At 41.8% G+C, this 15,794-nt stretch overlaps 1 protein-coding gene across 1 annotated transcript in view; it reads left to right on the top strand.

Moving 5' to 3' along the window:
- Positions 1-15,794, top strand: part of PLCB1 (phospholipase C beta 1) — a 1,235,601-nt gene that overhangs the window by 37,125 nt on the left and 1,182,682 nt on the right. Inside the window, exon 2 of the mRNA XM_073672250.1 lies at positions 6,683-6,760. Coding sequence (XP_073528351.1) covers positions 6,683-6,760 — 78 coding nt within the window. The remainder of the gene's footprint in view (positions 1-6,682; positions 6,761-15,794) is intronic.

The raw sequence follows: 15,794 nt of genomic DNA, 5'->3' as shown, positions 1-15,794 counted from the left end.
AGCCATGCTTTAGACTAATCGGACAGGCAGGTCCCCCCGGCGGCTTTTAAAGTATGTTTTTCTTTGAGACATTGCAGAGTTTCAGAGGCACACATACAGCCAGTCCTGAAATGTTCTGCCAGAGGATTGTCAGCTTTACTTTAAGCTGCATTTACAATGAAAAATAATTGTGAAATAGTGTTTGACCAAATTCTTCTGCAGAGTGGAATAAAACTTTTATTTATTTTAATTCTTCTTTCCGTTGAAGAAATATTAGCAATTCAAGTGTTTGGCCACTAATGAGTTAATTTTTATTAAGTCCAAGTTGTTGGTATCAGATAGTTTTCACTGGGGGTGTGTACTTCTTCCTCCTGTATGACGATATCCAATCATAAGCAGGCAGCAGCAGTTGATGGATAGAAAATCACACCCCCACCTTAGCTTAAAGCAGGTTTCTTATTGTGTGAGGTGTATGGTGGCAGACAGCTCTGATTTCTGGTCTAACTTACTACATGAGTCATTGTGTGGGGAGGGGGACAGTGCATGTGTCCCATTACAAACCCTTTTAACACAACTCTTCCTCTCATTGTGTTGTCGGCTCTTCTTCTTTCATTGTGTTGCCAGTTCTTCTGTACTGCCCCTCTCAATGCGTTGTCTTCCCAGAGCTGAGAGCTTAAGATGTCAGTATTAGTGATGAGCGAGTATGCCTCATTAACCCTTTCGGTGAGCATGCTCGGGTGCTTGCCGAGTATTTTGGTGTGCTCAGCGTTTCATTTATTGTCGCCGAGCCTGCTACTGTCACGGCTCTTAGACAGCTGTGACACATACAGAGATAGCCTGGCGAACAGGCAATCTCTGCATGTGTCACAACTGTCTAACAGCCGTGACACTTGCAGGAGCTGAGACAATGAATGAAATGCCGAGCATGCCAAAATACTCGGCGAGCACCCGAGCGTGCTTGCCTAAAGGGTTAATGAGGCATACTCGCTCATCACTAGAGTCAGTATCACACTTATGTCTGCCGTGCTCAATTTATACTCACTCTGCAATGAGATCAGAGCCACGTCTCACACAGTCGTAGCCCAGAACAGGCAGTTTACTACTATTTGAGACATAATGACTGCCAGAATCTCACTGCAGAGCGATTACAAGTTGCCTGAGCATAGCAGACATAAGTTTGATTGGTGACACTCTGAAAAGGCAGTGTGGAGGAGGGGCAGTACAGCACAGGTGACAGTGCTATGAAAGGAGGAGGACCAATATAATGGTTGGTAATGTGGCACAGCTAAACTCAGCTGCACTACCCCTTCCCCCACACTGACTCCTGCAGGAGGTGAGACCAGGAGATCAGAGCTGTCAGTCATCATACATCTCACTCACTGAGAAATCTGTTCTAAGCTATGGTGGAGGTGTGTTCTTCTTTCTTTTTGAGAGTTACTGCCTGCTTGTGAATGGTCAGCACTCAGGAAGTAAACAACCCCAGTGAAAGCTATTTGATATCACCCACTTTGACAACTAAAATTTACTCTTTACAAAATACATTGATTACTAATATCTCTGCAATGGAGAGGTGCAATAAAAAATAATAATAAAGTTTTATTTCGCTCTGCAGACACTTACATCCTGTGTCCAGTTCAACATGGAAATTTTGGTGAAAGGTCCTCTTTAAGAACGTTTACTGCACAACAATCTTTCAGAGTAAACAGGCTGCCGATCTGCCGACGAACGAGCAAAACGCTTGTTTTTTGGGTGAAATGATCTTTTGCGCAACACATAAGATCATCGATCTCGGTGGTACATAGTTCTATATTAACAGGACTAGCTCTGCCAAGGACAATGGCAGCCTATGCCCACTGAGCCATCTATCACAGATTGGTCACTGCACATCGGTTACTGCGGTATGCCTGTATAAACAGGCGATTAAACAACGGTAACTATTTTCTTAACGGTGGTCAATTAGTGACATCGGTCGGTCTGTGTAAACAAACCCAAGCTAATATGGTGCCCAGAATAGTCCACTATTGCTTCATGGGGAAGAATAGCATCTTAAAAGCGAATCTGTCAGCACAAAATGACTGTAGGCATAGGCATTCTATCTGCTGCTGTTTGGTGCCATTATAAAAGGACTTATCAAACCAAGCACAGGCGATCAGTGCATTCTTAGCCGAGCAGTTCAGTGCACATTCCCACCTCCTTGTTTTCCATCTATCTGTCATACTCTTACTCCTGTACAAGCATAAAAATATTATATTTTATAGGAGCGCAGAGATATAAAAAATAAGTAAGGTAGAAAAATGCACACAAGTGTTTTGCCTCACCATGGGTGCACCGAGTGCCTGTGCTTGGTTTGATCAGTCATTTTACGGTGACAGACTCACATTAGTATTGCACCATACTGCGGCAGATAGAGTGTCTATGAATATGGAGTCACAGGGGCTCTGTGTGCCTTCATAAGTAGCTTTACTATGAGTTTGATGCATTAAAAGGTTTTTTTTCAGCAGCACTGACAAGTTAGCTCGTAAGTTATATGAGCGCAGTCCCAATTTAAAATCGTGTGCCGTCTTCCTGAGTATCCCTGCCTAATGGCTTACTCTTTCCCTTGATTGACAATTCCTAATTACTACAACATCACTGTCTTCTGCTTTGAAGTATTGCGCCTGTTCCACCATTTCCAGCTTTGCGCACGTGCAGTACTCTCCATGTGATGGGCGACACTACCTCACTAACATGCTCAGTCTGTCAATGTAGCTATTGCTCACAGATTCGGTGCACTGGAAAATAATGGCACTTGTGCAGAAGAAAATAACATTGCAGCAAGATGGAACCGTCAATCAAGGGCAAAGGGGATGCACAGGACACTGTTTAAATCAGAGACTCGGAACTCTGGTCAGGATTGGGACTCCCCTCTTAGCACTTACAAGCTCATTTGCACATGTGCTACATCGAGTTGCTGCCAGAAACATATTTGCACTTTTGGTTTTGTCCCCTACCAGGTAATCTTAAAAAGGCGATTCATGCTCAGAAACCCTCCAATGTGGCTGAATTACAACAATTTTGCACAGATGAGTGGGCCAAAATTCCTCCAGAGCGTTGTAAAAGACTCATTGCCAGCGATCGCAAACACTTGATTGCAGTTGTTACTGCTAAGGGTGGCCCAGCCAGTTATTAGGTTTAGGGGGCAATCACTTTTTCACACAGGACCCTGTAGGTTTGGATTTCTTTTTCCCTTAATAATAAAGTCCTTCATTTAAAAACTGCATTTTGTGTTTATTTGTGTTATCTTTGTCTAATATTTAAATTTGTTTTGTGATCTGAAACATTTAACTGTGACAAACATGCAAAAGAATAAGAAATCAGGAAGGGAGCAAACACTTTTTCACACCACTGTATTCACAAAAAATCTGCACACTTATCTTTGCGGGGCTGCTTTACAGGGTCCACTCATACAGCATGTGCCTATAAAACCAATATTTAAAGGTCATATAATAGGGGCAGGCTATGCGGCTGCTGTGAGACAGGGGAGACGGATACATCCCTTTTGCTGCTGCATCACAAGAATCTCTGCAGCATTCCTTTTTATAACAGACAAGGATCGTGGAAAATGTGTGTAAGGACACGTTCACACTGTCAGTATTTGAGTTTTTTACCTCAGTATTTGTAAGAAAAAACCAGTAGTGGGTGAAAAATACAGAAGTGGTGACGTGTCTCTATTATACTTTTCCTCTGATTGTTCCACTCCTGGTTTTGGCTTAATAAAATACTGAGGTAAAAAATGCACCAAATACTCAATGTGTGAATGTGGCCCAAGTGGAAATAAAATGCATAAATGCCTGGAGCTTCGGTTTTCGTTGTCAAAATACTGTACTGTAATGAGACTGCAATTTTGATCTATGCTATGGTGCCCTTATTATTTACACCACTGCAATGCTTTATGCCAGAAGCATATCCCATATATATTTATTAGATTGACTCTGCTCCAAAGATTAATACTGGTTGACTGAAAGTGGTTACATAGTACAGCTTAGCGAGGGCAGATGAGTGACCATTTTTATTTATGAAGTGTGAGGACAGGTATCTGACAGTACCGTTATTTTGCACAATTGAATCCGCCTTAGGGAGGGGAACACCGCAGACATCGTACATAAATCACTTTACTCTCTCACAACTGTGCTTTGTAGCATTGTATCCACAGCGGATTTATCCTTTTGTCACTTGAAATCTGTGTGATGTACATTTAATCATTCTGTAAATCATACTTGCTGCAGTCTGACATTGATGCATGGGATCTTGAAATTTCCAATATATGTAAAGACTTGGTGTGAATGGGAAATAAACATGGTGGCGATTGCGCGCTATATAATTATTGTACAGTATATATTGATACTCATACATAAACACAGACATGTATATATATCCAGTAAATACTCAATCTATTATGAGAAAATATTAAAAAGAAATAATTTCTCTGAATACTGTGCTTCTAGATAAAACACTTTTTAATAAGGTTTTTATGTTAAATCTATTATTTCATATTTTGATATATTTTTTTCTTTTCTTATTACATTTATATATGTATATATACATATATATATTCAATCTACTAATCTATTAGGAGACAATATTAAAAAAATAATTTCTCTGAATTCAGTGCTTCTAGGGAGATCTTAATATAAGGTTCTATGTTAAATAAATTATTTTTTATATTTTTATATCTATTTTATTTTTTACATCATTATATATGTATGTGTGTGTATATATATATATATATATATATATATATATATATATATATATATATATATATATATACATGTATGTATGTATGTATATATATATATATATATATATATATATATATATATACATATATATACAGTGGGTACGGAAAGTATATATATACAGTGGGTACGAAAAGTATTCAGACCCATTTAAATTTTTCACTCTTTGTTTCATTGCAGCCATTTGGTAAATTCTAAAAAGTTCATTTTTTTTCTCATTAAAGTACACTCTGCACCCCATCTTGACTGAAAAAAAGCAGAAATGTAGAAATTTTTGCAAATTTATTAAAAAAGAAAAACTGAAATATCACATGGTCATAAGTATTCAGACCCTTTGCTCAGTATTGAGTAGAAGCCCCCTTTTGAACTAGTACAACCATGAGTCTTCTTGGGAATGATGCAACAAGTTTTTCACACCTGGATTTGGGGATCCTCTGCCATTCTTCCTTGCAGATCCTCTCCAGTTCCGTCAGGTTGGATGGTGAACGTTGGTGGACAGCCATTTTCAGGTCTCTCCAGAGATGTTCAATTGGGTTTAGGTCAGGGCTCTGGCTGGGCCAGTCAAGAATGGTCACAGAGTTGTTCTGAAGCCACTGCTTTGTTATTTTAGCTGTGTGCTTAGGGTCATTGTCTTGTTGGAAGGTGAACCTTCGTCTAAATTCTGAGGTCCAGAGCACCCTGGAAGAGATTTTCAGGATATCTCTGTACTTGGCCGCATTCATGTTTCCTTCAATTGCAACCAGTCGTCCTGTCCCTGCAGCTGAAAAACACCCCCATAGCATGATGCTGCCACCACCATGTTTCACTGTTGGGATTGTATTGGGCAGGTGATGAGCAATGCCTGGTTTTCTCCACACATACCGATCAGAATTATCACCAAAAAGTTCTATCTTCGTCTCATCAGACCAGAGAATCTTATTTCTCATAGTCTGGGAGTCCTTCATGTGTTTTTGAGCAAACTCTATGCGGGCTTTCATATGTCTTGCACTGAGGAGAGGATTCCGTTGGGCCACTCTGCCATAAAGGCCCGACTGGTGGAGGACTGCAGTGATAGTTGACTTTGTGGAACTTTCTCCCATCTCCTTACTGCATCTCTGGAGCTCAGCCACAGTGATCTTGGGGTTCTTCTTTACCTCTCTCACCAAGGCTCTTCTCCCATGATTGATCAGTTTGGCTGGACGGCCAGGTCTAGGAAGACTTCTGGTGGTCCCATACTTGTTCCATTTAAGGATTATGATGGCCACTGTGCTCTTAGGAACCTTGAGTAATGCAGAAATTCTTTTGTAACCTTAGCCAGATCTGTACCTTGCCACAATTCTGTCTCTGAGCTCCTTGGGCAGTTCCTTTGAGCTCATGATTCTCATTTGGTCTGACATGCACTGTGAGCTGTGAGGTCTTATATAGACAGGTGTGTGCCTTTCAAAATCAATCCTATCAGTTTAATTAAACACAGCTGGAATCCAATGAAGGAGTAGAACCATCTCAAGGAGGATCACAAGGAAATGGACAGCATGTGACTTAAATATGAGTGTCTGAGCAAAGGGTCTGAATACTTATAACCATGTGATATTTCAGTTTTTCTTTTTTAATAAATTTGCAAAAATTTCTACATTTCTGTTTTTTTTTTTAGTCAAGATGGGGTGCAGAGTGTACTTTAATGAGAAAAAAAATGAACTTTTTAGAATTTACCGAATGGCTGCAATGAAGCAAAGAGTGAAAAATTTAAAGGGGTCTGAATACTTTCCCCTACTTTCCCCACTGTATGTGTCTTTTTATATAGTGTATGTAAACTTCTGGTTTCAACTGTACAGTGATTGAATTGCACTAATAATCCTATTGTTCTTTGGAGATACATTACAGAAATATTGGATTTTTCAGGTTATAATTATAGCCTTTGTGACCCCAATTTTTTTAATGAATTCTAGGATTCGAATCTTGTGTATCCTGTTGTCCTGAAAATGGATCCTAATGGATTTTTCGTGCACTGGGTGGATCAAAACAAGGTAATCCATTATTATTTGGAATGATGCAAAGCTTTCCTGTGTACCTGGTCGTCAAGCCAACAACTAGTGTTTTATATAGGTGATATGTGTAACTTGCGTAACAATTTGCAGTAAATTTAATACATACGAAATTTAGACTATTTGTCAGGGGTATAACTTGAAGCTCATTGGCCCCTATGTAAAAGCTCTATCAAGGTCCCCAATTATTGCATGTCTTTCATAGCATTGGTCTTTTTATATACGGAGGCCTATGGGACTTTTTGGGTCTGGGTGCAATTGCAACCCCTGGCCCTATTGTAGTTAAGCCCCTGCTCCTCATACATCTGATTTTCCTTCATGTTCTTTGTGTCTGTCATCTGCATTGATATTTCTATATATTTTCCCCTTCTCCGCCAAAATGGAGAGCTACTAACAAACAGCGGAACTTTCTCTTCTACTCATGTCCCATTTATCTATTTAAATGATGGTTGGCTAGTCATTGTAATACGCAGCATGCATTACTACATTACTACTATGATGCATGACCAACTGCAGCTACTCGGCGATTGAAGCCAGTAGTAAGGTCAGTTGATGGTCACATTGATTGAAAAAAGGTGCAAATATCACAAAAGTGTCAAAAGAGAAAACTTCAATTCACTTCTTTCTTTCTTGAAAAAATACCCTTTATTCCTACTGTTCTTTAAAACAGATCTGTCAGTAGAACAACCATGGTCATCGAAGGTCACCATAGCGTCACGTTCATTAAACAATCCTCACAGTGCTTGTGGGAATGTTTCTAGACTTCTTCCATCCTTCAAAAATAAATTTTTCCTGTTTTCCCAGCAAATATGTAAATCATTTTAAGTGGGTGCTTCAGTATTCTTACACTTCATCAGTAGTTTAATTTCCTTCCTCCTGCCTGCAGCAGCGTGATTGACAGCCAAGACTTTCCTGAAGTGTGGGCTAATCTACCATGTTCTACTGTAGATCTAATGTACACATGTGCAACGTTACTTTTGGTGAGCTTGGTTCTTGCTCAGATTGTGTTAAAAAGTGTGGTTACACACTGAAAGTGCTGCTGAAAGACAGGCTATTTTTTGTGCTCTGGAAACTGCAGCTTTACTAAACATATGCAAGATTTCAGCTGCAGTCTGTCAATCAAGCTAGGTGGGCGGAGATACTGTGGAATTTGCAGCCTGAATACCCCTGGTCTCATATAACTTCTGGCAGTGTATAGCTTAACACATAAATACTGAGTTGGTTAGAAAACATTAAAAAGTCATTATGTGATGGATTTGAAATTTAAGTACAACATCAGAATCTTGGCGATGTGCTCTATTTAATGATGTAAACAGATTTGGTGACAGATCTTCTTTAAAGGGTTTTTCCGATACCTGTAAGGCCCTGTATAAATGTATTTTTAAGCCCTAACCACTGTTATAATTTGTTTTATTATAAAATTCCCTACTAGTGTTGAGCGAGCACTAAAATGCCTGGGTGCTCGAAGCTCGGGCCGAGCTCGCCGTGATACTCGGGTGCTCGACCCGAGCAATGAGCCCATTGTTAGTCTATGGGAGACCCGAGCATTTTTGCGGCGGCACCCCCGGAAGTCTGTAGAAAGCCTAAAAAGTGCCCAAAACAATAGTGACAGTGCTCAAATGACATGGGGACAGCATGGGGATCGCCACAGGAAGCATTTCTGACCCCCAGGTCACTGCTGTCAACAACGTGGTCAGAGGTATTAAGCCACTTTTACGGGCTAACAATAAACGTTCAAAAACGAAACTGAAACTGTTTTCCTGTGAAATATGTTAAGGAACTTCCTTTCCAGGGTAAAGACTTGTGTATAAGGTAAAATAAATAACCAAAAACAAAAATACTCCTCCACAACTTGGGCTATGTTCACAAGTAGCATTTTTTATGCATTTTTGCACTTTTGTATTGCTTTCAACCGTGACAAATGCATTCACCAGGAAATGTAATTTTAATATTTTACAACCTTATCTGGCCATGTGCTGTGTGACACATGCATACAGTGCTGAAAAGACATGGGAACAGCATGGGGAAGACCCCTGGAAGCATCTCTGACACGCAGGTCACTGCCTAAAAGTGTGCCCATCAGAAGTGATCCTTGCCGCATCAGAAGATGCAGACTTGCAACTATCCCCGTGCAAGTCCTTGTCTATCTGGGATGGATATTAGTCCTCAGAAGGACTGTTTGTTTGATTTTGCAGGCTTTAGAGACCCTACACTACCTTTTTCGCAGTATAAATCTCGCCCTACCTCAGCAGCACTCTACCTACACTGTCTGATCCGGAGCGACTGTGTCCAAGATGGCGGCGCCCGGTTTTAAATACTCGAGGTGACGCTGTGCGGCCAGCCAATCACTGTAATGCCCACAACCAACATGGCTGCAGCATTACACTGACTGGCTGGCAATCCCTGCATGTTCATTGGCTCTGTAAAGAGCGCCAAACATGCAGGGCAGAGACCCGAGCTCCCGCCCGAGTAACCCGGAAATGCTCGGTGCTCGCTGAACATCCCGAGTAGTGAGATGCTCAGGCGAGTACCAAGCAGTGTCGCACATGCTCGCTCAACACTGTTCCCTACCATTCTCCCTGTTCTGCTATTTCCTATATCTGTTTTTTTTTTACTTCCTGTGACGTTTCATTTAAGGGAAGTCTCAAACAGGACATCAGAGGAGGATGAGCTCTGCTCTCATTTCTCAGTTTTATCACCCCTCCTGAAACTGGATGTCATCAGAAGACGGCGCTACGGTCACTTACCACAACTTCATTCACACCCTAGTTTAGTGACTGTGATGCAGAACTGACAACAGTTTCTGTCCCTGTCACCCGTGTCTTCAGTGGCTGTTGCCACACTTCTTATGTCACCACCACCTCCACCTTCATTTGATGCCACAGTCCCTGCTTCTGACACCACTGCCTATTTCCCTGAAACAAGACAACATCAGGGGTCAGTGATAGAAGCAGGGTGAGTGACACCATCGCCGCCCCACAGATTCTGTCACTGGCCTCAAATGAGTCATCATGAGGGGACAGCATTTGTGTCACTCACCCTGCTTCTATCACCGCCCCTTGATGGGAATTTTATAAGAAAGCTAAAAAAAAGTTATTGCAAGATTTTATCTTTGTCTCTTCTCATCTGTTGTGTCTGCTGTATCAGGTATTTTATTTCAAACTTAAAATGGCCTGCATGTCAAGAAACTCTCATGTATTTAGACAATATTTATGTGTTGTCAGTTTTTTTTATTCTTTTAAGTTGTTTCAGTTAATGATTATGGTATTATTAATTATTTAAATATATACTATGAATAATTAAGATAATTGTATAATTGGTTAATTTTAAGTGTTGTAAGAACGTAGGATGTACCCAAATATGACTGTAGTTTTTGTATCATTTTTCTTATAATTTGCATTTCACAATTTGATGTCACTCTTTTTTTATTTTAGGAAGGAATTTACCATATTATACCATAGATTTCTATTCAACATGTTAGTCCTTTCTAAAAAAAAAGGTATATAATGCAGATTAATCAACAGACCCAAAGGGATATCTTTTACTTCTTATACACAAACAACATATATTTTGTATGTACTTAGGCAATTTTCATGCATCCAAGATTCACAGACCGAGTATGGATTGCGATGTCCAGTTCTTGTAGCCCTAACTCAACAGCCTTATATATCTACTATACACTTCTGAGGTTGTTGAGTTTAGGTCCAGGAAACCCATGACTAGTCTGGACATTGTGGGTCATATTTGGCTGTGAATGTCGTTTGTGAGAAAGTGGCCTCATGCTGAATCCAAAAATCAGACCAATTTTCAATAGAACAAGTGAGAACAAAAACATTGCCTATGGAATTTTCTGGGAAAGGTTTCCCTCCTGACTCTTGTCTGCCAATGTTTGTAGCTCTTTCAAAGACAAGTCCAGCAATACCTTTACATGGCCAGTTCGGTCCTCCACTACTGAGGTATCAGTGTTTGAATTTATATGCAAATGAGGTTGAAGATCTAAGATCGGTAAATCTGAAGCATTTGTCCTTCCAGCTCTATACCCCACCCAACGCTGCCTCCTCTTGCTTGACTGACAGCTCCTTTTCCTGAAGTCACACAGCATAGAGGCTGTCAGTCAAGTAGGAGGAGGCGGCACTATGCAGGGAATATAGTGCTGGAGTCACAGAAGCTTCAGATCTACCTAGTCCTTAAGCCTAATTTGCATATAAATTCAATAACTGTTTTCTTAGTAAACGAGGAATATACTGGCCATGTAAAGATATTGCTAGACTTGTCTTTAAAAGTGCAAAAATAATGTGGAGGCAGAAATCCTGCTGACAAATTCTCTTTAAAGAAGAACGTCCATCAAAGTTAATATCCTTTTAATATATTGCTTGAATTTGGGCTCTAATGTATATACATATATCATATGTGTTATTAGTATTATTCCTTTATCAACAGTAAAATGGCCATCAATGCATGTCCACCGATGGTTTGGAGACTCCCCCACTATTGTAGTTATATCATCTCAATATAGTTTCATTTCTGTTCCCATTTAAGTATAAATATATTGCATATATATAAAATGCATTGAATCTGTGAAATGTTCTCTGATTTACATAATATCTCTTCAAAGGCTTCGGTTAGATTCTAGGTGCCACCATAATCTGTGTTTTTTGTTTGGTTTATCAAATGTGACATTTAATTCATTTTCTTTACTTACTGAATCTGAGTTTTCATCGTATTAATTCGGTTTGCTCTTCCACTGGCCTTTGAAATCATTTAATTTATTCATAATGTCTCCTTTTTCATTTTGTGAGCTTCATGATTTGTAGGTTCATGTTGATTAATTACTGTGGTATAAGCACAATTCTAGTTTTGCATTCATTGTATGAGGCAGAGCTGATGGTATCTTATCTTTTGTCAGACTTCCTATTTCTTGTTTTTTTTTGCTTCAACAAGTTAATCAAATAGCCCCAGAATTATCACATAAGTGATTGTACAGTAATTCAACCCTAATTATTTCCAATGAGTACTATACTTATTTGCATAATGAAATTAACTTTAATATGTCCTGAGCTACACTTACACTTTTTGTATATTTTATTTTTTTCTCCTAGAACCCAAAACTGTAAGGGTATGTGCACACATTGAGTTTTTGCAGCATATTTTTCTGCAGCAAAAAGCAAAATGTTGGCAACAGAATTGCTTAAAGGTGTTGTCTGGGACTTAACATTGATAGTCTTTCCTTAGGATAGGTGATTGTGAAGACACAGGGTCTTCCGTGGGCGTAATACTTCTCAGACAACACAGAGTGAGGGTAAAACAGTGTGGCAATGCTCTATTGAACCACCAAACGGTCAATAAACACATAGAACAGTCCCAGCAAATACCCGAGATGGTACAACATTACACAGTCTCATCCTTCTGCTCCGCCCGCCTGGGATAGAACAGCTGCGACTTTGGGACTTCCAGGGCCAACTACCTCAACCAGTGGTCCCCCGCTTCTGGAGGGTCCCCACAGAGAGAAGGTAGCGGCAATCTTAGGAAGCTAGCAGTCCATTGAGGTACAAGGGCAGGAAACCCAAGGGTCCCACCCTGGTCTCTCCAAGAGTTGGCATGGGGCCAGATGACTGGCTTCTCCGAATATCTCCATGGGTTCCAGATGACTGGAGGATCCCACCTGGCAACCCCAAACAACATATCCATGAGGTCAGATGACTTCATCGTCCCAACCTGGTCTCCCCAAATGTATCTGTAGCGCGCAGAGGGTTCAGTCGCTACAGAGGTATTGCATCTCAACCAGATGTGCGATATCTCACTTCCAGGTAAGGATGGAGTGTGGATCAGGACCCTGACACCTGCATGCATTACACCAAATTTCCGGGGGGCAGGGCGACCGATATGCTCCAAGTAGAGCACGACAGTCCCTGTCCCTGGCTGGAGTTGGGGGAGGGAACACTGAGGAAGGGGGGACCCTGTAGTGCATAGGAGGGAGAGGGCAGTTCCTGGGTTCACAAAGAGGGAGGTATAAAAGGTGGGAGCCATCTTCGAGACAGAGAGGAGGAAAAAGTCAGTTCAGTCAGAGGAGAAGACAGGGAGCAGAGGCTCAGACCGAGCTCTGCTCCGCAGGCAGGCCTGGGGGAGAGGCCAGAGCCTGGAGGAAGGAGAAGGAAGGAAGAGGAGCGGAGGAGGCTCCAGGAACAAGGAACGAAGGGACCCCAGGGGTGTGGACCGGCGAGTCGCCACCGCACGCCCGAATCTACCTGCGTAGTGGGGTCAGGCCAAAGGGGGAGACCGAAGCTAGTGGAGGCGGGGAACTACCCTCAGCTAGAAACCGGAGGCTGTGACATTTTATGTGGCGCAGCCCCTCGCTACACCCGCTAGGAAGGCACCATATAGGGTCAGGGAAACGGCGCCAAGGTTTACCAGAGAAGGCCCGAGGCAGCCGGACAGAAGCGAGGTCACTGGCGGGGTATGACAGGCCAGAGAAAGGACACACAAAGGGGGTCCTGTGAAACGCTCCAAAGTTATCTGGGAGTAGGCCGAGCCCCTCACCTGGTGAACACAGTGCGACGTTATGATCAGCTGTAGTAACGTGGATAAAGAACTGTGAGTAAATACCATGGACTGCATTACAGGACTCTGTGTCGTTACTGCTGCTCCCGTGCGCCATCACCCCCAATATCCACACTTGCTGCCCTGAGGCTATACTCCTCCCGTGGGGAGTTGTACTATCCTCTGCTGCACCCACAACACCAGCCTCAGCGGTCTGCCCTGCAGCGGCGGTTCACTCTGACCGCAATCCACGGGTGGCGTAGTCGGACATTCAGCATATAGACTGCCATTTGGTTTGACCGCCCTGGGCACGGACCAGGTCGCCGCCACGGAGACTACAACCTCCAGCATCCACAAAAGGTCCGGTTCCGGGTATCCCCACACACACACGGCCCAGGGGGCGCGTCATATCCATGGTCTCTCTGATGATCAATGGAGCAGATCCGTATCTTTCCAGTCAGGGCTATATATATGGAATCATGTAGAATCCAAATCTGTGTTTCTTTGGGTAAAGCCATCCTACCAAGCTGATGGTGTGAAATGAGTCTGATCTTTGATTCTCCTTGTAAAATCTGTCTTCAATCTCTGTTTCAAGTCTCTCTGCTACAGAAGCACATGCACCTTAAAATAGTTACAGTTCTCCTTGCAAGTACACATTCACAGGTAAGGCGTTAGGGAGGGCATTACTCACAGGGCTCAGCTATCATTGTTTGAGCTAATCTATTTACATAGTTGGTATAGTAGGGGGCTCTTTAAATCAACATCATTGTTTCAGAGTCAAAGAGGAGACAACAATCAGGGTTATATAAATACTGGTCTATTCTTCTTGACTAGCCACATAAATACACATACATTTACAAGTCAACACAAAGATAATAGTGTATTTCTCTTGGATAAACAAATCTAAACGTCTGGCTTATTAAGATTATAGGCTGCATCCTCACAGTCATCAATGTCTGATCAGTGGGGAATCCCTGTGCCGGAACTGCCCAGTTACGAAGCTGCACAGCAAAGCTCCATTGACTGTATAGTGGCCGTTGCCAGGTACTACACATCCTTTACATATTCAAATCAATAGGAGGTGGATGTGCACTGCCTGGCCGTGGACACTCTTCTGTCTATAGAGCTGTGCCACCGCCAACACCGGAAACAGCTAATCAGCGGGGTGCTCGGTGTTGCACTGCCACTGTTCAGACATTAATGACCTGTCCTGAGGATAGGCCATCAATGTTAAGTCCCAGATAGCCCCAAAGGGGTTACCCACCTTTGGGGACAACCTTTTTTACTTAAATGCATGTATTTGAGCCTAAAAAAATGTTTTCAAGTGAATTTTGCACTGTTTGACCCTTTATAGCCTCTGTGTTGCACTGTCTATTGCTAGCTGTAGAATGAATTAACTGAGGATCCATCAGTGAGCTTGTTTTGACGATCTAACAGGCAATTTATTCACTCTTATCTGTCTTTTCCTGACATCTTCTAAGATGTTTTATGGCTATAGACTTTAAAGTTGAATATGCAGTGAAATGAAGAAGTTGTATACGCCAAATGGTCCAAAATCTTTAATACAACTGAAATGCAGCACTCGGCACAATTCGTGAAACGTTCAGCTGCTGCAGACAGTGTTTATATGTAATATATCATGCTGTTAGTATTACACATTTGTATGTCTGTTTTAGATTAAAGCACTAATAGAATTTAACTCTTAAAGGCAAGATGTGAGCACAAGTATTGTATGTAAAATACAGACATACGGGCAGATGACAGATTGCAGAAAAAGATATAAAAAAATAGGTTATTCAGTCCATAATTCTAATCACTTCAAGCATGTGTCCACACTAGAGATGAGCGTTGTTCTACTCGAACTGTTCGCCAATCTCAAATTCGAGCTGTTTTAGGCGGTGTTCGAGCCGTTCGGCGAACACGAACGATTTGATTCGGCTGTTCGAGGTTATGTTCGATAACTGTTCGTGCACCAAAATCATAACTGGATTTTTTCTCAGTAATGATGAAAATGAATGTTAATAAGCAGTTTGAGTGTACAGCGGGGCGGGGGGAGGGGCAGGGGATGGATCTCTGCAGGAATAATGAAGATCTCCATTTTTTTTTCTCTTTCCCGCATTTACAGTGGGGAGGTGCAATCTGTCAGCCTATCAGCAGCGCACACACGGAGCGAAGTGCTTTTTTCACACAAGCAAGGGCATGTGTCATTGGCAGTGTATGTCACATGTCCTTGCCCTATAACACCAAGCCATTTTCCCCGTCGCCACCATTTTCTCACTGCTGCAGCTGCGTGTTAGACGGCACCGCTGTTGCTGTGTGCGCTATACCTTGTTAATTTCAAGCCAATTTTCGCACAAATCTACAGATAGCTTGGGAGTAGGGAATAGTTGTGATTTCAGTCCTTTTAAGGACTAGGTTACAGCATTTCCTACGACTTTTATCAGGGAGGTCTGTGCTCTTAAATAGATAGATTGTGGGA

The sequence above is a fragment of the Phyllobates terribilis genome, unplaced genomic scaffold (genome assembly GCF_046119375.1).
Source record: "Phyllobates terribilis strain yellow unplaced genomic scaffold, ASM4611937v1 Scaffold_3__8_contigs__length_932513732, whole genome shotgun sequence".
Lineage (NCBI taxonomy): Eukaryota > Metazoa > Chordata > Amphibia > Anura > Dendrobatidae > Phyllobates > Phyllobates terribilis.
Note: the sequence above shows the minus strand (reverse complement) of the source record. Positions and strands in the feature narration are given on the sequence as shown.